Source organism: Hyperolius riggenbachi, chromosome 10 (assembly GCF_040937935.1).
Source record: "Hyperolius riggenbachi isolate aHypRig1 chromosome 10, aHypRig1.pri, whole genome shotgun sequence".
Lineage (NCBI taxonomy): Eukaryota > Metazoa > Chordata > Amphibia > Anura > Hyperoliidae > Hyperolius > Hyperolius riggenbachi.
In genome coordinates, this window is record NC_090655.1 from 265293722 (window position 1) to 265315589 (window position 21868).

Below are 21868 nucleotides of genomic sequence, written 5' to 3' on the forward strand. Positions count from 1 at the left end.
CCGCTCCATCCCAAGGGCTAGGGGAGGTATGACCGCTTAAACTGCCACATAGCTGCAGCCACAGTAGGCCATTTTTCCACTGCTCCCCCCCCCCCCCCTTTTCCCAGCCTGTCCATGCATGCATCAGCAGGCCACCAGCCAGCACCAGAGTCCCCTGGCTCCAGCTATCAGGGCCTGCTCCCTCAGCAGCAAGGCCAATCCACTGCGGCTCTCCTGGACCACCCAGCCTAAGGTGCACCCTGCATCCCTGGCCTGGGGCCACGGCCTCACAGCCCCTCTATGCTCCAGAGCCCAGCATGGTTTTTAGGACTGCCTGCTCCCCTGCACCAGGGGAATACGAATCCAGAATCCAACTGCACACGGACCAACTGCATCTGACTAGGTCACAAGGCTAGGGGCTTTGGGTATACATTTCAAACTGCTAATCTAATCTTTCTTTCCAGCCAGGACAGTTATCCAAGACGTTAGCCATCCAGCCAGCCACCACCACCGCAACCCCAAGGGATTCTCTGACTCTCTCTCTTTTCTCCTCTATTCTTTCCTTCCTCTCTTCTCTTGCTCTCTTCTACTCGCTATCCTGCTCTCTCTCTCCTCTCTGCACAATCCTTTTTCCAAGGACTACAGTGGGGCACCCAAATCTCTGCAGAGCAGCCAAGCACCACAATGGAAAGTCGCAGCCCCACTCAACATAGCTCTGGTCCTCCTATGCTATGCAGGGATGCTCATCCGGATTCCGGATATCCGGGTAACCCGGATATCCAAACTTTTTAGGCCTATCCGGATCGGATTCGGATTCCAGATAGTTGGGCCCAAATCCAGATAGCTATCTGCGGATATTTGGTCGCATGCCGGATATCCGCGGATATCCGGACCCGAAATACTGTAACTAAGCCGATGACATCCTAGAGCCAATCAGAGGGCTCCCAGCAGAAGCTCTAGCAACCAATCACAGAGTGGAACCCTGGCCGGCACCACCTGACCTCATTGAGCCAATCAGAGGCCTCCCAGCCTAAGCCCTGGCACCCAATCACAGAAAGGAACACTGGCCAGCCCTCCTGTATAATAAGGAGGGCTGCCATGATTAGACAGATCGTCCTGGCTTGCTGAATGCTTCCTGAGAGACATGCTGCAGTGCTGGTGGCCTAGCGAGGGCTGCCTGTATACAGTTATAACCCTAAAGCTGTTCTTTGATTAACCCCTTCACTACTCTATAGTTAAATCGTTAATTAGCTTGATTGATGTCTCATAGTGTGACAGTTAGAGTGTGTGGTCCAGTGCTGCTGGGCCAAGGGCTGTACACAGTCAGTGATAAGCTGTTCAGTGATTAACCCCTTACCTATCACTACACTATTATTAAATCATTAATGTGTTAGGGTCTTCTCCTCTGCTGTCTGACTGTCACTCGGCACTTGCCACGTGTCACTTGGCACTTGCCAAGTGTCACGTGTCAAATGGCACTTGGCACGTGTCACTTGCCAAGTGTCACGTGTCACTTGCCATTTGTCATGTGGCACTTGCCAAGTGTCACTTGCCACGTGATACGTGTCACTTGCCATGTGCCACTTGACACTTGGCAAGTGCCACGTGACACTTGGCAAGTGCCACTTGGCAAGTGCCACGTCCCGCATGCTAGTGGAACACGTTACACCTGCTGCTGCTGCATTGCCCTTCTCCTGCTACCTGTGCAGCTCCCACCGCTAGGCCAGGGTGCCACAGGCCACTGATACCACCTATTAACCCAAAACACAATTGCTGCATAATTTTTTAGAGGTGTCTTGGCTGAAAACGGTCATGTCCCAGTTGTGCGGTTGGACTTTGGACACAATGAGCATGATTCACAAAGCAGTGCTAACCTACTTAGCACGTCTAAAGTCTTTAGACGCACTAACCAGGGTGCTAAGTAGGTTAGCACCAGATTTCTCAAACAGATCGCTCGCTAACTTTGCGCGCGCAAAGTTTTACGCGCGCTAAGTCCCATAGGCTTTAATGGGCACTTCGCGCGGAGCGCCCTGCGCTCTGTGCAGTACGAGCGTAAAGGTTTACACGCATAAAGTTTTGCACGCGTAAAGTTTTATGCGCGAAAAGCTTGTTTAGACGTGCTAAGGGGGTTTTTTACAGGCGTGCTAACAGTTAGCACCGCTTTGTGAATCAAGCCCATTGTGGGCTGCACGACCGCTGTCTGGAACCTAGGCATAATGTTAATTGACAGCCATTTTTTTGGAGGCGGATTTGAACTCCCCACATCATCAATTAGTGTTCCCCTTTGTAAAATAATGATGATACGTGCCTCATTTACCCTAAAAACCCTTTTTAAAGCTATTTAAAGGGCACTTCCGGTTTTTCTATCCAGATATCCGAATAGGTCGGATATCCGCGGATAATGTGTCCGGATATCCGCGTGAACGCGGATATCAAAAAGGTTGGATTCGGATATCCGATCCGGATCTGGATATCTGGGTATCCGGATCAATTTGGTTTTAAAAAGTACTATCCGAGCACCCCTGATGCTATGCTATTGTGTATAGGCCTACGCTATGTATATTCTATTCTGTTGTATGTATTTGCTGTACCATCACCAACTCTGTATGTGCCAAAATAATTCAAGGCACAACCCCCGTTGTACTTGGCGAAATAATTATTTCTGATTCTGAATGTATCTGTATGTTTTTGGAATGTGGGGGGAAACCAGAGTGCCCGGACGAAAGCAATGCAGACACGGGGAGGACATATGAACTCTGTGCAGATAGTGCCCCTGCTGGGATTTGAGAGGAAACCAGAGTGCCCGGAGGATACTCACGCAGACAAGGGGGATAACATACAAATTCTGTGCAGATAGTGCCCCGGCTTAACCTGGTTGTATCTCTACTATGAGCGTAAGCTGGAAAATAACAGCCATTTACAGTTAATCAGGTTACATGCCTCCCAACAAATTTGGGTTCTCCATAACTGTCCCTAGATGGGAGGCGTGGCTCCACAGCTCCCTCCCCCCAGAATGTCCCACATTCCTGCAGAGCGAGCAGCAGCAGAGCAATACTTACCAGCTGCTTGCCGAGCTGCATCACCTGGGACTCATTACAAAAGCTCAGTTTGCGGCAGATGAAGTGGCGCTGGAATGTGAGAGGAAGGTACTTACATAGCATTACTCCCAACACCGACCTCTGGGTGGGGAACATTGTATGGGGTAGCAGGGGGAAAACGAGACTGCCAGGGACTCTCCTAGGGTCTGCCTGCTTCTCTCCTGGGGTGTGCCTGCGTCTCTACTGGGGTCTGCCTGCGTCTCTCCTGGGGTCTGCCTGCGTCTCTCCTGGGGTATGCCTGCATCTCTCCTGGGGTGTGCCTGCTTCTCTCCTGGGGTCTACCTGCTTCTCTCCTGGGGTGTGCCTGTGTCTCTCCTGGGGTCTGCCTGCGTCTCTCCTGGGGTATGCCTGCATCTCTCCTGGGGTGTGCCTGTGTCTCTCCTGGGGTGTGCCTGCGCCTCTCCCCTGGGGTGTGCCTGTGTCTTTCCTGGGGTGTGCCTGCTTCTCTCCCCTGGGTTGTGCCTGCGTCTCTCCTGGGGTGTGCCTGCGTCTCTCCTGGGGTGTGCCTGCGTCTCTCCTGGGGTGTGTCTGCTTCTCTCCTGGGGTGCGCCTGCGTCTCTCCTTCGGTGTGCCTGTGTCTCTCCTGGGGTCTGCCTGCGTCTCTCCTGGGGTATGCCTGCATCTCTCCTGGGGTGTGCCTGTGTCTCTCCTGGGGTGTGCCTGCTTCTCTCCCCTGGGGTGTGCCTGTGTCTCTCCTGGGGTGTGCCTGCTTCTCTCCCCTGGGGTGTGCCTGTGTCTCTGCCTGCATCTCTCCTGGAGTGTGCCTGCGTCTCTCCTGGGGTCGTAATTTGTCTTTTTGCCCACAGGAAGTGAGCCTCACTTCCTGCTTGGCCTACTGCGGGAATTACCGTGTAGTAATGTGGTAACCCCTGAAAGGCTGTTTTTGCCATTGCGGTGCGACCCTCATGGTTCCCCGAAAGATGAGGCCCAGCTAACTCCCCCTCGCTTAGTTCTACTTCTACCTCTTTGCTGATCCTTATACACCAGAAACACCCCCCGTTTCTCAAAATCTTGTTTATCTCATTGAAACTTTATTTTGTTTATGTTCAAGAACAGACTGCGATCGAGGGCGCGAAGGATTGCAAATGACCCCTCCCACCCAGGTCACTGCTTCTTCGGCCCACTTCCACTGGGCCAGAGGCTTTGGGTCATCTCCACCAGGACCGCCAGACACAGGAACTCTTTCTTTCACTCGGCTGTCAGCCTCCTCAACTCACTCCACAATCTCCCAACCCCCCCCCCCCCCCCCCCACACACACACACAGTACCAACCTCCCTTGTAACTGGGTGAACATGACTGTGAAACTTTCTTTAGAAGTATTGTATGTTGCGTACTATTAACTGCTAAGCGTTTATCATGCTACTGCTGTTATTAAAGGGAACCTAAACTAAGAAGGACATGTATCTTTCCTTTTACAATAATACCAATTGCCTGGCTCTCCTGCTGATCCTGTGTCTCTAATACTTTCAGCCACAGCCCCTGAACAAGCATGCAGATCAGGTGTTCTGACTGAAGTCAGACTGGATTAGCTGCATGCTTGTTTCAGGTGTGCGATTCAGCCACTGTTGCAGCAAAGAGATCAGCAGAACTACCAGGCAACTGGTGTTGTTTAAAGGGAAACATCCATATCCCTCTCAGTTTATGTTTCCTTTAAGTCACTTTTTCTTTTGCTTTGGTAACTGTATGCTCTGCATGAAATTGCTCTTCCTTGGTGTGCCTATCTATCTGTCACCTCTACCTTCTGAATTGAGCTATGTATTGTGCCAACCAAATTCCGGGCAGGACCCAGTCTTGCTTGGCGAAATAAACGTTTCAGATTATGATAATTAGCTTCAACCTTTTCATTCCCTAAATCAATTCTCCTTTCCATCTTTTTATTCAATCTCTTGAATTCAGGCCCCATACACATCCAATGCCTTCTCAGACGCCACCAACTGTTTCTCCATTTCAGTGAGTTGGATTGTCTCCTCCTCAGCCATAATCTTTATCATTAATACACCTTTTTTTTTAAAAAGATTCTTTTATTTTTTTATCATACACAACAATAGTAAGGCAAAAACAATAAAAATGAAAACATTCTGCATGACATGAGATACAAGCAGGTCAAAAATATATACAATAGAGGGTGGCCAACCAGCGCCATCCTGGCGTACACTAATCATATCCACCCATGGAAAGGAGCCATAAACATCCTGCCCAGAATTATTTATTTTTTATTTATATAGCGCTGACATATATTATGCAACGCTGTACAGAGTATATTGTCCTTTCACTAACTCCTTCAGAGGGGCTCACAATCTAGTCCCTACCATAGTCATATGTCTATGTATGCATTGTGTAGTGTATGTATCGTAGTCTAGGTCCAATTTTAGGGGGAAGCCAGATAACCTATGTATGTTTTTGGGATGTGGGAGGAAACCTGAGTGCCTGGAGGAAACCCCCGCAGACACAGGGAGAACATACAAACGCCTTGCAGATGTTGCCCTGGCTGGGATACGAACCAGGGACCCAGCACTTGCAAGGCCACCGTGCTGCCCGGACCTCTTGAAGGGTATACATAGTGGCATATCTAATGCATCAGGCATAAAAGGAGACCCCGCAGGGCACTCCTGGTGGGATAATGCGGGGGCCATGTCTCCACATGATGCTACGGGAAAAGAAAGCGCCCTTGGGCCCGTATGGGGTTATACCCCGGGGCACTCCTGAGAGATTTAGGTTCAGAACGGGTAAAATACTTATCAAGGCAGCTGCCCCTCTAGACATGGGGAGGAGTTAATTATACATTGTGAGAGAAAAAAAGGGAAAAGCAGGAATAAAAAAAGACAGAATTAGAAGGGAGAGAGAGGGGGAACTTGTGCTAAACCACGGGGACACCCGAGGGAAACAAGGGGATCGCGGGCAATACACCATTTTTCATATAATGTTCTTCCAAGTAGGCGGGGGGGGGGGGGGCGGTTGGAATGCATTGACAGATGCCGCTGCGCCAGCATACAACCTGGAACACCAGATACACCTTTTGAGTGGCTCCACGTGGCAGCGAGTGCTTAATGGTGAAGAGTGGACCCGCTGCACAATGGGCCTGTGCCTGCGTACTACTGATGGACCTTGCCGACCTGGAAGTAGCCCAGAGGTAGGTCGCCCATGGACTGTTCAAATGCCAACAGTTTGCCCCATCCCTACTTAAAGCAGTAGGATTTGCCATACTACTATGCCAGGGAAAAAAAAAACACATATATAGGTAAATACTTGATCTACTAGCATAACACATGTATTGTACTGTCCACGTTTTGATTTCAGTGGATTTTATATAGTAAATGAAGAGAATTCTGTTCCTGGTGGGAACCATGTCTTTTGCCCAGAGTTTGAGGCTAAATCCTGATGTCAATTCTGCCCTTAACTTTTTTTCTTTTCTCCTACAATCGCTGAGTCACCTCAACCTTGCTTGTAAACACAAGTGAGCAGAGGATCGTGTTCCAGATAGACAGGTAGGCAGGGAAATAAATGGAAAAGGAGGAATATATTATAGATAAAAAGAACCCCCAGCATGCAACTGTTTGGCATTGACTATGAAATTGGCAGTGCTCCTAAAGTATGTGATAACTCCAAACCATAACAGCAAAAAAAGGTTTTAGAGTTTTGAATGCAGGATTAGAATCTTTATAACTTAATACACTCCTTTAAAAACTAAACAAACACTTCCATTGCGCAGTACTACTTTAATTTTCAATAAAATTCCAAAGATTGCACTCACATGTTTCCAGAGAGTTAAGCTAAGTACCCACGGGGGTACAATTGTAGCTGTCGCCGCACACGGGAGCGTGTGCGCGACAGTTCGGCGGCAGTTCGGCGACAGCTCGTCGCCAAATCCCTCTGCATCCACACGGCAGCAGAGGGATTAGCGATGCGGCGGAAGCTGTCGCCGAGTTTCCTCCCCCCCGCCGGAAGCTCCGTGTGGTGTGTGTGGGTAGCTGTCGCTAGCCCGCATACACATGCGGGGCTAGCGACAGTTCCGGCAAGGTTGCGGCGACGACTGTAGCCGGCGATTGAACATGTCAATCGCCTGGCGACAGCTCCGACGGGCGACGGTTCGGGGCGCGCGCATCATACACACGGGGGAACTGTCGCCGCAACATGCGCGTGCCACGCGGTTGCGGCGACGGCCGTCCCCCGTGAGTATGGGCCTTAAAAAGACATAAACAGATAAAAACTCCAGCGTCCTGGATCCAAACAGCATGCTCTCCTTAGTGTGCCGACCTCTAGCCCCGCCCAACGCGTTTCGTCTGAAGACTCATCAGGAGCTAATGATTGGTCTGCACACCAGAAGTTTAAATATCCCCACATGTATTTCTTACCCAATCACAAGCTCTGCGCAGCAACCAGTGCAATCTTTGGAATTTTTATTGAAAATTAAAGTAGTACTGCGCAATGGAAGTGTTTGTTTAGTTTTTAAAGGAAGCCACAGTTAAAGGAACAGGAGCCAAACCTGAATACCAAAACGCTTTTATTGCTGTTTGTAGATGGGCAGCATCAGGATCTGGTGAGCATATAGGTTTACCTGATACTCACACCCAGGGTAGGGTGCATGGTTGCTGTGTTCACACAGAGGAGGAGGTGGAGGTGTATCTCTGTTTTGAATACTACACTATGTGTTGCGCCCATCTTTGTTTTTAAGCTGAAAATTGAAGATATCTGCACTACTAGAGGCTGCGGCAGCCAAGAAAGAGAAACAGGAGTTCAGGAACTACAACTGCTGGGCGTTTACTGCTGTTTGTGATTGAGCAGCTAATGCATCTGGTGAGCGCATTTATTGCACAGGGTGCTACACTAGGGTGAGGTGGAGGTGCCAAAGAAAGTGTTAAGGTATTGCACTATTGTGTTTTCTCTCTCAAATACACCTGGAGGCACCAATGAGTGGAGGACTGGAGGCTACTTGAAGCAAGATCAAGGAGTTTCATGATCGATTGGCTACTGATGACAAGCGTTTGTGCTGTTTGTGACTGAGCAGCCACATTATCTGGTGAGCGCAATCTATATACATTGTGATTGGAGTGTGCTACACCGGTGTGATGTGGGGCAGGTGAAGGGTATAACACTTGATGCCAGACGTTATTACCCTATGTGGTGTGTTATTTGTTTTTTCCCCTTTATGTAAAATCGACCTGAGGGCTGCTTGCACTTTCTGGACACCTTACGGAGGGAGTGAGGAGAAAGAACTGTGTGAAACAACACCCCGGGAGACCGTAGCAGCGCCTGCACCCTTTGACTTAATTATCTGTGACTATTATGGTGTGGCGAACCGGTAGTGAACTGAGGTGAAAAATTATTATCTATGGGTGGAGCGCAACATCTTTAAGAACTTTTTCACTTAAGGCAAAGCTTTGTTTCATTGACCATTACTTGATATCTCTCGTGTTTGACAAGATGTGATTTCTGTGCAAAACATTTCCCACACTCAGCACATGAATAAGGCTTCTCTCCAGTGTGAGTTCTCTCATGACTGATAAGACTTGATTTCTGTTTAAAACATTTCCCACACTCAGTACATGAATAGAGCTTCTCTCTAGTGTGAGTTCTTGCATGCGCGACAAGACATGATTTGTGATGAAAACATTTCCTACACTCAGCACATGAATATGGCTTCTCTCCAGTGTGAGATCTCTCATGTATGACAAGATAAGATTTCCGTCCAAAACATTTCCCACACACGGCACATGAATAGGGCTTCTCACCAGTGTGAGTTCTCTCATGTTCGACAAGATATTCTTTATGCATATAACATTTCCCACACTCAGCACATGAATAGGGCTTCTCTCCAGTGTGAGATCTCTCATGCGCGATAAGTTTAGATTTAATAATAAAACATTTCCCACACTCAGCACATGAATAGGGCTTCTCACCAGTGTGAGTTTTATGATGTTTGACAAGGTTTCCTTTATCGCTAAAACATTTCCCACACTCAGGACATAAATATGGCTTCTCACCAGAGTGGGTTCTCTCATGTATGACAAGATAAGCTTTACATCCAAAACATTTCCCACACTCGGCACAAGAATAGGGCTTCTCACCAGTGTGAGATCTTTCATGACTGATAAGACATGATTTTTTATAAAAACATTTCCCACACTCGGCACATGAATAGGGCTTCTCACCAGTGTGAGATTTCTCATGACTGATAAGACATGATTTTCTATAAAAACTTTTCCCACACTCAGCACACGAAAAAGGCCTCACACCAGTGTGAGATCTTTCATGTACGACAAGATGTGATTTCCAAACATAACATTTCCCACATGTGGAACAGGAATGAGACCTTCCAGCAGGGAGAGACCTGTTCTGGGTATGAGGCCCCTCGGGGTTAGACAGGTGAGGGGAGTCTGGGGGAATATTTGGGGTAACCAGGATATCTGCAGGAGACTCTTGTCCAGAGACATCATCATCCGTTGTACAGTCTGTGGATACAGAGAGACGAGTCTCTGAGAGGTTCCTGATGCCGGGACTCAGCGCTGCAAATAGAGAAACATCATCACTTCCTGTTAGAGAATTCTGAGTGGAGGAACAATAATCATTAGGCATAGTCAGTGAGCTGCTGAGAATTCCAAGGTGATGCAAAGTTTATCCAGATTAGAAATGTACCAGATGCAGCAGCTGCATAACTTTGCATATAATTAGCATCCAATTTGCACCATTTTAGAGTTACTGGTATCTCATGGACCCTCCCTACACATAAAGCATTGGCCATACATGGAAAGCAGTAAATTGTAGAGCTTGATGAGACAATGGAAGCAATGTGTTACTCCTGTGACAACAGACCTATATGTACTTATAGCAAGAAATCTGTGTTATGTTTGTAGAGCAATGTGGTGTCACTTACACATTCTTATTACCGCTGTATCTTCCTGTCACTCATATACCCCTTGTAATGTAATAATTAATAATAATTCCTTTTTTTGTATAGCGCTTTTCTCCTGTCGGACACAAAGCGCTTATAAGGCAGCCACTAGAGCGCACTCAATAGTGCAGTGCAGCAGTGTTAGGGAGTCTCGCCCAAAGAACTCCTTACTGAAATAGGTGCTGACTTACTGAACAGGCAGAGCCGAGATTCAAACCCAGGTCTCCTGTGTCAGAGGCAGAGCCCTTAACCATTACACTTTCCAGCCATCCCTTTATCTCTCTCGTCGCCAACTGTGAAAATAACGATTTTGGGCAGGATAGGATTCACAAAGTTTTTTCACCTGCTTTCACCTTATCTGTTACATTTTTTATTATGTTTTTACGCATTATCTTTTTATTAATAAACCAAAAGAAAAAATAGGAGTAATCATATAAACATAAACATTATGCAAAAGATGCACAAGAAGCATATTTCCAAATGATACAATAACTATCCAGACTAGAATAAATGATCCACGGATAGCAACTGTAAAATGTCACATATAAAGTGGATCTGAAAAAGAATAAAGAAATAGACAGAAAATAACAAACAATGAATATGAGACCACGTAACATGGAAAATTTTAGGCAATGAAAGCATGGCGGCTGCTTAACCAATCATAACTATGATCCAAGCATCCATAGATGCTTGGATCATAGTTATGATTGGTTAAGCAGCCGCCACATAGAAGGCACATGGAAGGCATATAGAATAGAAGGACAGACAATAATCAGAAGAATAGAAGGTCCAAAGTACTTAAAAGGGTGATTTAAACTATGCAAGGGGGCCATAGTCCCCCGTTATTTTCCAAAGTTCCCAGGGGCGCAGAATTTCATCAAACTTATCAATGGTATTACTCAATCTAGCGGTCATTTCTTCCATTCATTTAACATCTAGAATTTTGTCAATCAACATGTCCCTTGTCGGTGGAGACCAAGAGCGCTAGAGTGCTGCAATAGATCTTTTGGCCGCATTGAGAATTATAGCCGTAAGCTTATTTGCTTTACGGGAATGTGTCGGGAGTGGATACCCCAATAACAGAGTGAGGGGTTTACGTTCAACCTCACTCAGAAGCCGAGCCACTGACTTCCAAAAGGGAATAATATGAACAGGAAGTGTAGGCCAAAGCCCTAATTGTGGTGGAGGGCTTATTTCACTTCACTGCTGGGAACTGTGAGCACTGATTAAAATACATTGCTGTTGTTTGTAAATTGTGTTTTGCTGTTGTGATATCTGGTGGCTTGTGTATTGCGGTTCATCTGATATCTAGAGCAGCAAGTGTATATTTTTTTTCTTTCCCTCAAGTTTGCTTAGCAGCAGACAGGCAATTAGCTAGGGGGAGGGATTAGCTGTAACTGGAGGTATTTGGGCAGCTTCAGGACTCAGTACCTGAGCTTGCTCAGTCTGTGGCTTGCTCACTAAGTGGCTTTGACATAAGTGACATAGGCGTTAAAACCAGGCGTTACAACACAGGCACAAAGAGAGAGTCAGTACTTTAAGCAGCAGGTAAGGACTAAAAAAAAAACCTTCAAGCAATGCTGCGTTTTTTTGCATTGATTAGAATGTGCTAGGCACGTTGTGGTGTAGTCTTTAAGTTTTGAGGACTCCTCCCCAGCTTCACTCCCTCTCCTTCTCCTCTACCCCAGCTTCACTCACTCTCCCTTTCCTCCTCCTCAGCTTCACTCACTCTCCCGTTTCATCTTTTACCACCACAGTTTACTTTAAGTAATTTTCCCCACACAATAATCATCATGTTGGAGAATGCAGTACAGTGTACATCCTGCAACATGTATGCATGCCTTGATCAGCAGATTAGGGTGTTTATTGTTGCCCTGGGTGTGTGCGTGTTGCTCAGAGGCTGATGTCGCAGAGCTAAATAAGCATCTCGCAACACTGAGACGCACACACAACATGGAGAAGAGCTTGGATCTCACGATCCAAACACTGGAGGGAACCGGTTAAGAGAAGGTGGGTGGAGTACAGCCGGAGCAAAAAGCAGAGGTAGCTGCTGTTGGGTCACAGTTAGAAGGGGTGGGGGAAAAAGTGGCAGGGGGGCTAGTCCCGAGTTGTCCCTCCCTAATAAGTATGCTTGTTTGCGTAATATTAGGGAGGATGATTCTGGAGTAGCAATGCTACAGCAGGATGTGTCCCTTAGCAACCAAGGGGCAGACTGCTGTAACAAGAAAGGGAATAGGAGTGTAGCTAAGGCTAGACAGGTACTGGTGGTAGGGGATTCAATTATTAGGCGCACAGATAGGGTAATCTGTCGAAGAAACCGTGAATGCCGTACAGTCTGTTGTATCCCGGGTGCTCGGGTTCGGCATGTAGCGGAAAGAATTGACAGATTATTGGGTGGGGCTGGGGAAGACCCGGCTGTCATGGTACACATTGGCACCAATGACAAAGTTAGTGGGAGATGGAAGGTCCTCAAAAATGATTTTCAGGTACTTGGAGATAAACTTAAAGCAAGGACCTCCAAGGTGGTGTTTTCTGAAATACTGCCAGTGCCACGTGCTACATCTGAGAAACAGAGGGAGCTTAGGGAGTTAAATAAGTGGCTGAGAAAATGGTGTAGGAAGGAGGTGTTTGGGTTCCTGGAGAACTGGGTAGACTTTGCAGTCAGCTACAGGTTCTACAGCAGGGATGGGCTGCACCTTAATGGGGAGGGTGCAGCTGCATTGGGGGAGAAGATGACTAAACGGTTGAAGGAGATTTTAAACTAGGATCTGGGGGGAGGCGGGAGGATAAAGTCTCAATACGTAGATAAGATAAGGCAAACAGACAGTGGGAGCCTAACATTATGGGGGGTGGAGACAGTGTAAAGAGTAAGGAGTAAGGAGGTTGGTAAAACTTCAAATAACCCATTTCATGTAAACAAAATTGGTAAAGGTGGTGGTAAAAATATAAAGTGCATGGTAACCAATGCTAGGAGCCTTGCAAATAAAATAGACGAACTAGAGTTCATTCTGAATGACAAAGGCTATGACATTGTGGGAATAACCGAGACATGGATGGATGAAAGCCTTGACTGGATAGCGAATTTAAAAGGATACAATGTGTTTAGGAGGGATAGAACAGGGAAAAAAGGTGGAGGGGTTTGTCTCTTTGTTAAGAATTCTTTTACAGCTGTCCTCAACGATGAGATGGAGGAAGATTGCAAAGATGTGGAGTCCGTTTGGGTAAATATTCATTGTGGAAATAAACGTTGCCAATTGCTTATTGGGGTATGCTACAAGCCACCACATATTCATGAAGCTGCAGAACTGCAATTACTACTGCAATTACTACAGCAGATTGAAAAAGTTGCACGTAAATGAGGTCATAGTTATGGGTGACTTCAACTTTCCAGACATTGACTGGAGTATTGAGGCTACCCATTCTGGTAAAAGCAGCAGATTTCTGGCATCACTACAGGACAATTACTTGACTCAAATGGTAACTGAACCAACTAGGGGAAATGCGTTACTGGATCTGATCATTTCTAATAGACCAGATAATGTCTCAAATGTGCAGGTTCAAGAACATTTGGGAAATAGTGATCACAACATGATAATGTTTGATCTGGTGACTGATAGGCCACGGGGCAGCGGGACCACTAAAACTATGAATTTTAGAAAAGCAAAGTTCAATCAACTAAGGCAGGCACTAAGTTTGGTGAACTGGGATAATGTACTACAAGGGGAGGACACTGAAGGGAAATGGCAAGCTTTTAAACTTATTCTCAATCAATATTGTAGTATGTATATCCCATATGGAAATAAAATGTCTGGGAATAAAAAAAAAGGCCTCTATGGATGAATAGAAAGGTTAGAGATAAAATGAAGAGGAAAAAAAATGCCTATAAGGTCCTAAAACAGGAGGGGACCGAGGCTGCATTAAGCAATTATAAGGAGTGCAATAAAAATGGTAAAAAAGAAATTAGGCTAGCAAAGACTGAAGCTGAAAATCAAATCGCTAGGGATATTAAAGGGACTCCGATCAGTGCAGAAACTATGGGAAGATGCATATCATTTTAAAGCTCTCTTTCTCCTCTTTCCAATGATATATAAACCGCCGCCCTACGCCTTTTAGTTTTCGCTATTTCAATCGTGGAAATAGAGAAAACTAAAAGGCGTAGGGCGACGATTTAGGTGTAGCCAGAAAGAGGAGAAAGAGAGGTTTAAAATGATATCCATCTTTCCATAGTTTCATTGTATTACACAGGGCGACTTTTTCCTAAAGTCAGCAGCTCCATTCTGCTGAATGGAGCTGCTGACACTGAGGAAAGTGTCGTTCTGTGTAATACAAGTAACTATGGAAAGATGGATATCATTTTAAAGCTCTCTTTCTCCTCTTTCTGGCGACACCTAAATCGTCGCCCTACGCCTTTTAGTTTTCTCTATTTCCACGATTGAAATAGCGAAAACTAAAAGGCGTAGGGTGGCGGTTTATGAATCATTGGAAAGAGGAGAAAGAGAGCTTTAAAATAATATGCATCTTTCCATAGTTTCTGCAGTGCTCGGAGTCCCTTTAAATCTAACCCAAAAAAGTTTTACAAGTACATCAACTCCAAAAAAAAGAAAGGTTGGCTGTATTGGACTCCTAAAGGATGAGGGGGGGGGGGGGGGGGGAGGAAGATTCAATGGTGGATGATCAAGGTAAAGCAGAGTTATTAAATGCTTTCTTTGCTTCTGTCTTCACAAGGGAAACATCACTGTTGCAAAGTACAGAGGCAGAAGAGTCCCTATCTTCCAACTGTAATATTAAATACTTAACGCAGGAAGAAGTGAAGGCAAGACTAAATAAATTAAAAATAGACAAGGCATCTGGCCCGGAATGGCACGCATCCTCGGGTCCTAAGGGAATTAAGTTCAGTTATTGAGAAACCCCATTATTTTTGCAGATGATACAAAATTGTGCAGAATCATCAACTCTCAGGAAGATAGTGTCATATTGCAACAGGATCTGGATAGGATGGCTATATGGGCACATACATGGCAGATGAAATTCAACGTTGAAAAATGTAAAGTCATGCCTTTTGGTCGTACCAATGGTCTAGCACCATACAAAATAAATGGGATACAGTTGGGGACATCAAACTTGGAGAAGGACTTAGGAGTACTCATCGACAACAAGTTAAATAATTGTACTCAATGCCAAGCCGCTGCAGCTAAAGCTAACAAAATTTTGGGATGCATTAAAAGGGAAATAAAAACTGGAGATTCTAGAATAATATTGCCCCTGTTTAACTCTCTAGTAAGGTCACATCTGGAATATGGAATTCAGTTCTGGGCACCACATTACAGGAAAGATATTGCAGTCTTAGAGCAGGTGCAGAGACGAGCAACAAAATTGATACGTGGGATGGAAGGTCTCACTTACCAAGAAAGGTTAGATAAACTGGGTTTATTTAGTCTAGAGAAAAGACGCCTTAGAGGGGATCTAATTAACATGTATAAATACATCAGAGGGCAATATAAAAGCTTGGCGGATGAGCTTTTTGTCCCTAGGCCTTCTCAAAGTACTAGAGGACATGATCTGTGCATGGAGGAAAAACGTTTTAGCCATTTATTTAGGAAAGGGTTCTTTACAGTAAGAGTGATTAAGATGTGGAATGCATTGCCACAGGAAGTCGTTATGGCAAACTCTATACCTGCATTTAAAGGGGGCTTAGATGCTTTCCTTGCGTTGAAAGACATCCATGGCTACAATTACTAGGTAATGCCCAATGATGTTGATCCAGGGATTTTATCTGATTGCCATCTGGAGTCGGGAAGGAATTTTTCCCTTTTGGGGCTAATTGGACCAGGCCTTGTAAGGGTTTTTCGCCTTCCTCTGTATCCTCTGGAGCGCTCTGAGTGACAAATAAAAAGGAGCATCCACCCTGCCTAAAGACAGGTCTCACCTGTTCAGAAATGGATGCTCGTAGGGCACAGCCTCTGATAGCGTTTGTCCCTTTAGGGGCAGGGACCAGGCTCACGATCCAGCTCCAGGCGGGGAATCTGGAGGGCCACCAGGGAGTCACGTTCTCAGTTTGGACACTTCCAGGGAGGTTGTAGGCAGGCCAAACATTAGATCCTGGCGCACACTCACCTTGCGAGACCAAGCAGGAGTGAGCGGCATCTATGCGATGTCAGTAGCGTACTGAGTAGTATTGTGTGGCTAGCAGATATAACCGCTGTGACTTGCCGCAAATAAAATAGAGAGTTGTGAGGTAGTAAGGTATAAAAAGGGGCTTATTTATTAGTAAAAGCAATGCGTTTCTCAGAGAAAACGTTCTCTGTTTCATCAGGCTAATATAAAACAATATGGCGGCATCTCTTTTTATAGGAAATGCTAAACATTATGTTGATGTGGATCTCCAGAAATATGTGACCCAACTCCCCTCGTATCTTAAAGATACTACTCATACCCTTAACACTCTTCATCAGTTAGAGTGGAAACCGGATTCGTATAGATTGGCCACACTAGACGTGTGCGCTCCCTATACGAATATTCCACATGACTTGGGCCTTAGGGCCGTCGAGTACTATTTAGCAGGCGATCCATTAATGCCACCCAGTCAGAAACAATGTATTCTGGATTCCATTGAGATAATCCTTACAGCTAACTATTTTACTTTCTTGGATGCCTTCTTCTTGCAGTTACGAGGAACGGCGATGGGGACGCGGTTTGCACCGGCATTCGCCAATTTGTATATGGGTTGGCTCAAAGACCAACTGGTGTGGTCTGAGGGCAACTCATATGGTGCGGACCTCATCCTACATCGCCGTTTCATCGACGATATCATCTGTATCTAGGAGGCTTCAGGAGATAGACTTCAGCCATATGTCGATCACCTGAACGCTAATACGTACGGATTAACTTTCACCATGGATACTCATCCAACTGAGATCCACTTTTTAGACCTAGAAATTAAAATTGATGCAGTTTCTACTGCAATTGTCACCACCAACTAATTCAAACCCACTGATCGAAATGGGTATCTAGAATTCAATAGTGCTCACTATAAACCGTGGCTAAAAAATGTCCCCTTTGGACAATTCAAACGCATTCGACGTAACTGTACACGTAATGAGGACTATGTTTTACAGTCGGAGATTCTTAAAACTCGATTTACCGAGAAACAATATCCACCAAAATGTATTGAAGCGGCATATAGAAAAGCGGCTATATTTTCCCAACGTGATTGTATTAAGGGTGATGATTGCAGCAGCGACTCTAGATAGACCGATACAAATCATAAGAAATGACCTATTATTATTAACTATTCCGGCCAGTCAATGGAATGTCGGGATATATTTAACCGTTTCTGGCCAATTTTGCTCAGTGACCCCATTCTTAAAACTACTATTGGTGAACTAATAAATTTGACTTTTATTATTCGAGCTTCTCCTTGCTTTTATCCCTAACGGGACAACTATCAGGTAGGACAACCTAATATTATTTTCTTTATTATTGTTGTACACTACCATATAGAGTTATTAAGTATAGATGATTTTTACCTACATACTGATTCCTTCCCGGGCGCCTCCTACTTACTCTAATGTTAAGATGAACAGGGGGGCAGTTTTGAGGGGGAGACAGAGAGGAGGAGGAGATGAGTTGATGTAAGCAGCAGGGAGAGCTCGTCACAAACAGCTTGTGGCAGTGTCCTATGGCATCTATCGCCACCTAGGGTAGGGTCAGCCAGCCAACACGTCCTTCAACGTCAGCTGCTGCCACCACCAGAATGCCATTGTCCCAGAGCTCACAAGGGTGGAATTTTTTTGTGTATCTGCCTCATATTACAGCAATGCCATCTGTAATATCTGCCACCGAAAACTGAGTCGTGGAAAAAGCAACACCCACCTAGGGACAACTGCCTTACAAAGGCACTTAATCTCCTATCACAAACACCAATGGGATGAGCACATAAGAAAAAACAGCACACAAACGCAAAGCCACCCTCCGCCTCCTATTCCTCCTCCAGGTGCAGCATCTTCAGCCGCTTTTATGGTCTGCTGCCCTTGCACCTTCACAGCCACCCTCTTCCACTCCGCCTCTCACCTTGAACAGTTCCTGCTCCTCTGCCCACAGCCAGGTGTCCGTTAAGGAAATATTTGAGCGGAAAAAACCAATGTCTGCCAGTCACCCCCTTGCCCGGCGTCTGACAGCTGCCTTGGTGGAACTGTTAGCCCGCCAGCTGTTACCATACAAGCTGGTGGACTCTGAGGCCTTCCGAAAATTTGTGGCGATTGGGACACAGCAGTGGAAGATACCAGACAGCAATTATTTTTCCCAAAAGGCGATACCCAAACTGTACCGTGATGTTGAAAGGCAAGTGGTGTCATCTCTGGCACACAGCGCTGGGTCTAAGGGTCCATCTGTTCTGCAAAGCATGGTCAGGGCAGGTATATTACTTATACGGCACATTGGGTAAAGCATGGAGTACGTGGCTGTGCAGCAGACTTGGTGACACCGCCATGTCTTGCAGGCAGGCCTGCTGTCACCTGCTCTTCTTCTCCTCCAACTCCTCCTCCTACTTTCTCTTCGCTGTCATCCTCCTCCTCAGCTGAATCCTACTCTTCTGTTTAAGGCTGCTTCTAGCAGCGGCCGCTACCAAAAATAATAATTTTTCAGTTGTGTGTACATGCCTAATTTTTCTGGCTGCACTGTGGCTGCCACAACAACAAAACAAAAGGCATGTACATGTGTTGATTCCCCTTCGTGATGGTTACCTTGCCACGGTGAAGGGGCTTGCATATTACAATGAAGCAATGACCGGCTATATGAGTGCTTTGGGAGGGGGCACACCCGAGATAATAAGGTCGTTGCTTCATTGTGGTCAGACCAAATTCGATCAGCTGGACAGTCACTGTTGTTCTGTCATTGAGCTACCTCAGCCCGGCGACCATATGGGATGGAAAACCGCCTATCGCCTGCACTCTCGCCAACGTGCATGGCCATCACTACACAAGCAGCTGTCTGCGGTGCGTTAAACAATTAGTTCGGTCTGTCAGTGTGAAGCAGTACAAGACTTACACTACCTGATTGATGTATACACACCAATTTGACCAATCTGTGTACAGTAATGTACAGTGATCATTATCAGCTTATTACATGCCAGTAACACTAAGTCTTCCCTACTGTGACCTATCTGTATACAGTAATGTACATTGACCACTATCAGCTTATAACAGGCCGGTAACACTAAAGGTCCGTACACACGCCGGACTGGAGGCAACGACGGGTCCGTCGTCACCTCCCGCTGGGTGGGCGTTCCAGCGACAGTCCGGCTGGTGTACAGTCTGTCTGCAGACTGATACAGCTGTTTCTGAGCGATCCGCCCGGCGGATCACTCAGAAACAGCCGTATCAGTCCGCCGAAAGACTGTACACATGCCGGACTGTCGCTGGAACGCCCACCCAGCGGGAGGTGATGACGGACCAGTCGTTGCCTCCAGTCCGGCGTGTGTATGGACCTTAAGTCACCACTACTGTGACCAATCTGTGCATAGTAATATACAGTGACCATTATCAGCTTATTACAGGCTTGTAACACTAAGTCACCCCTACTGTGGCCAATCTGTGTGCAGTAATGTACAGTGACCATTATCAGCTTATTACAGGCTGGTAACACTAAGTCACCCCTACTGTGACCAACCTGTGTACAGTAATGTACAGTGACCATTATCAGCTTATTACAGGCCTGTAACACTAAGTCACCCCTACTGTGCCCAATCTGTGTACAGTAATGTACAGTGACCATTATCAGCTTATTACAGGCCAGTAACACTAAGTCACCCCTACTGTGCCCAATCTGTGTACAGTAGTGTACAGTGACCATTATCAGCTTATTACAGGCCGGTAACACTAAGTCACCACTACTGTGACCAATCTGTGTACAGTAATGTACAGTGACCATTATCAGCTTATTACAGGCCGGTAACACTAAGTTACCCCGACTATGACCAATCTGTGTACGGTAATGTACAGTGACCATTATCAGCATATTACAGGCTGGTAACACTAAGTCACCCCTACTGTGACCTATCTGTGTACAGTAATGTACAGTGACCATTATCAGCTTATTACAGGCCAGTAACACTAAGTCACCCCTACTGTGAACAATCTGTGTACAGTAATGTACAGTGACCATTATCAGCTTATTACAGGCCAGTAACACTAAGTTACCCCGACTATGACCAATCTGTGTATGATAAAACAGCAAACATATGAATATAAACTTAATTATGGTCAGTGTTTTTGCTTACTTTTTATATCTTCCTCTTTAGATTGCTGGTCACTGAAATTATAAGTGTCATCTTCTTTTTCTTCTTTAGTCTTTGCCATCACATCCCACTTCTCCATAGACTGCTGATCACTCCTCACATCTGTCTCTTCTTCTTCCTCTTTATATTTCCTCATCATGTCACCCTCCTCCATAGACCGCTGATCACTCCTCACATAAGTCTCTTCTTCTTCCTCTTTAATTGTCCTCAACGTGTCACTCTCCTCCGCAGACTGCTGATCACTCCTCACATGTGTCTCCTCTTCTTCCTCTTTAATTGTCCTCATCAGGTCACCCTGCTCCATAGACTGCTGATCACTCCTCACATACGTCTCTTCTTCCTCTTTAATTGTCCTCAGTGTGTCACCCTCCTTCATAGACTGCTGATCACTCTTCACATGTGTCTCCTCTTTTTCCTCTTTAATTGTCCTCATCATGTCCCCCTCCTCCATAGACTGCTGATCACTCCTCACATACGTCTCTTCTTCTTCCTCTTTAATTGTCCCCATCATGTCACCCTCCTCCATAGACTGCTGATCACTCCTCACATACATCTCTTCTTTTTCCTCTTTGATTTCAACTTTTACACCTACGATTTCTTCACCCTAAGAGCATAAATGATAAGCTGAGGCTACAAGGAATAATATAAGTCTTGTGTCTCTGGAGACCCCCAGTCGCTCCTACCTGATAATGTTGGGGGATGGTGGACTCTTCTTGTGGACAATCCTGGGAATAAAGAGAACCTGTACATCTCGCTGGTGGGTTTCTGTTACTGGATACATCTGTAGGAAACACAAACATTGTCTAAATACAATGGCCTCGATTCATACAAGCATGTTGCGATAAAAAAAAAATCTGATCGGGAGAATACCGCATTCAGTATTTTAGACTTTTGTGTGCTAATTCATAAACATTTTACAGCTGCGATAGAAATGAAGGGATTTGCCAAACTAAAGTGTCGGTAATGAGAAGAGTAGCTGGCTGAGTTGATCCATTAATGAGTAGCTGGATGAGTTGTTACATTGCTGTCCTCCATGCAGAGACAGCATTACAATAAAAGAGGCATCCCCAACTTCCCTTTAGATGTGCATGTTTTGTTATACTGCTTCTGATAGCCCTGAATCTGCTCTGAATCTGTCTATTAGTCTTTCTAAACAATCTATTGAATAGCCACTGCTTAGAAGAACTTCAAGAAACTTTACACATGCAGGCTTTCTGATGTGAAATAACATCTGAAACCCAAGAGGTTAAAAAACACAGCCTGGGGTATTCAGGGAATACTTGTTTGTTCCGATCGCTCTGCTGCTAGCGTTTACACAGTCCCCAGCTCTTATCACTCCCTTATTACATCTTCAAAGCATGCAGTATTCTCCGTGTCATTACCGCCTGCTCTAATCTTTATGAATAAACATTTACTGACATATGCTGGAGGTGTTCACCGCACAAGGTGGTAATTTAAGTCACTGCTAGGGAATTTCAGCTTTTATGAATTGACATTTTGCTAAGTGCTCTGTAAAGTCATCTGTTTTCAGCATTACCGCATGCGCTAATGCTTTATCAATCGAGGCCATTGTCTCTATGGCCTCGATTCATAAAGCATTACCGCAT

General features: G+C 45.7%; 2 protein-coding genes across 2 annotated transcripts in view; one reads left to right on the forward strand and one right to left on the reverse strand.

Moving 5' to 3' along the window:
- The window catches only part of LOC137535386 (zinc finger protein 585A-like), a 764031-nt gene that overhangs the window by 478536 nt on the left and 263627 nt on the right, over window positions 1–21868 (forward strand). The window lies entirely within an intron of this gene.
- The window catches only part of LOC137535853 (zinc finger protein 585A-like), a 43099-nt gene continuing 28325 nt past the window's right edge, over window positions 7095–21868 (reverse strand). Inside the window, exons 9-11 of the mRNA XM_068257736.1 lie at window positions 20945–21042; window positions 20244–20865; window positions 7095–9581 (exon numbers count right to left, since the gene is read on the reverse strand). Of these exons, the coding sequence (XP_068113837.1) occupies window positions 8440–9581; window positions 20244–20865; window positions 20945–21042 (1862 nt within the window). The 3' untranslated portion in view covers window positions 7095–8439. The remainder of the gene's footprint in view (window positions 9582–20243; window positions 20866–20944; window positions 21043–21868) is intronic.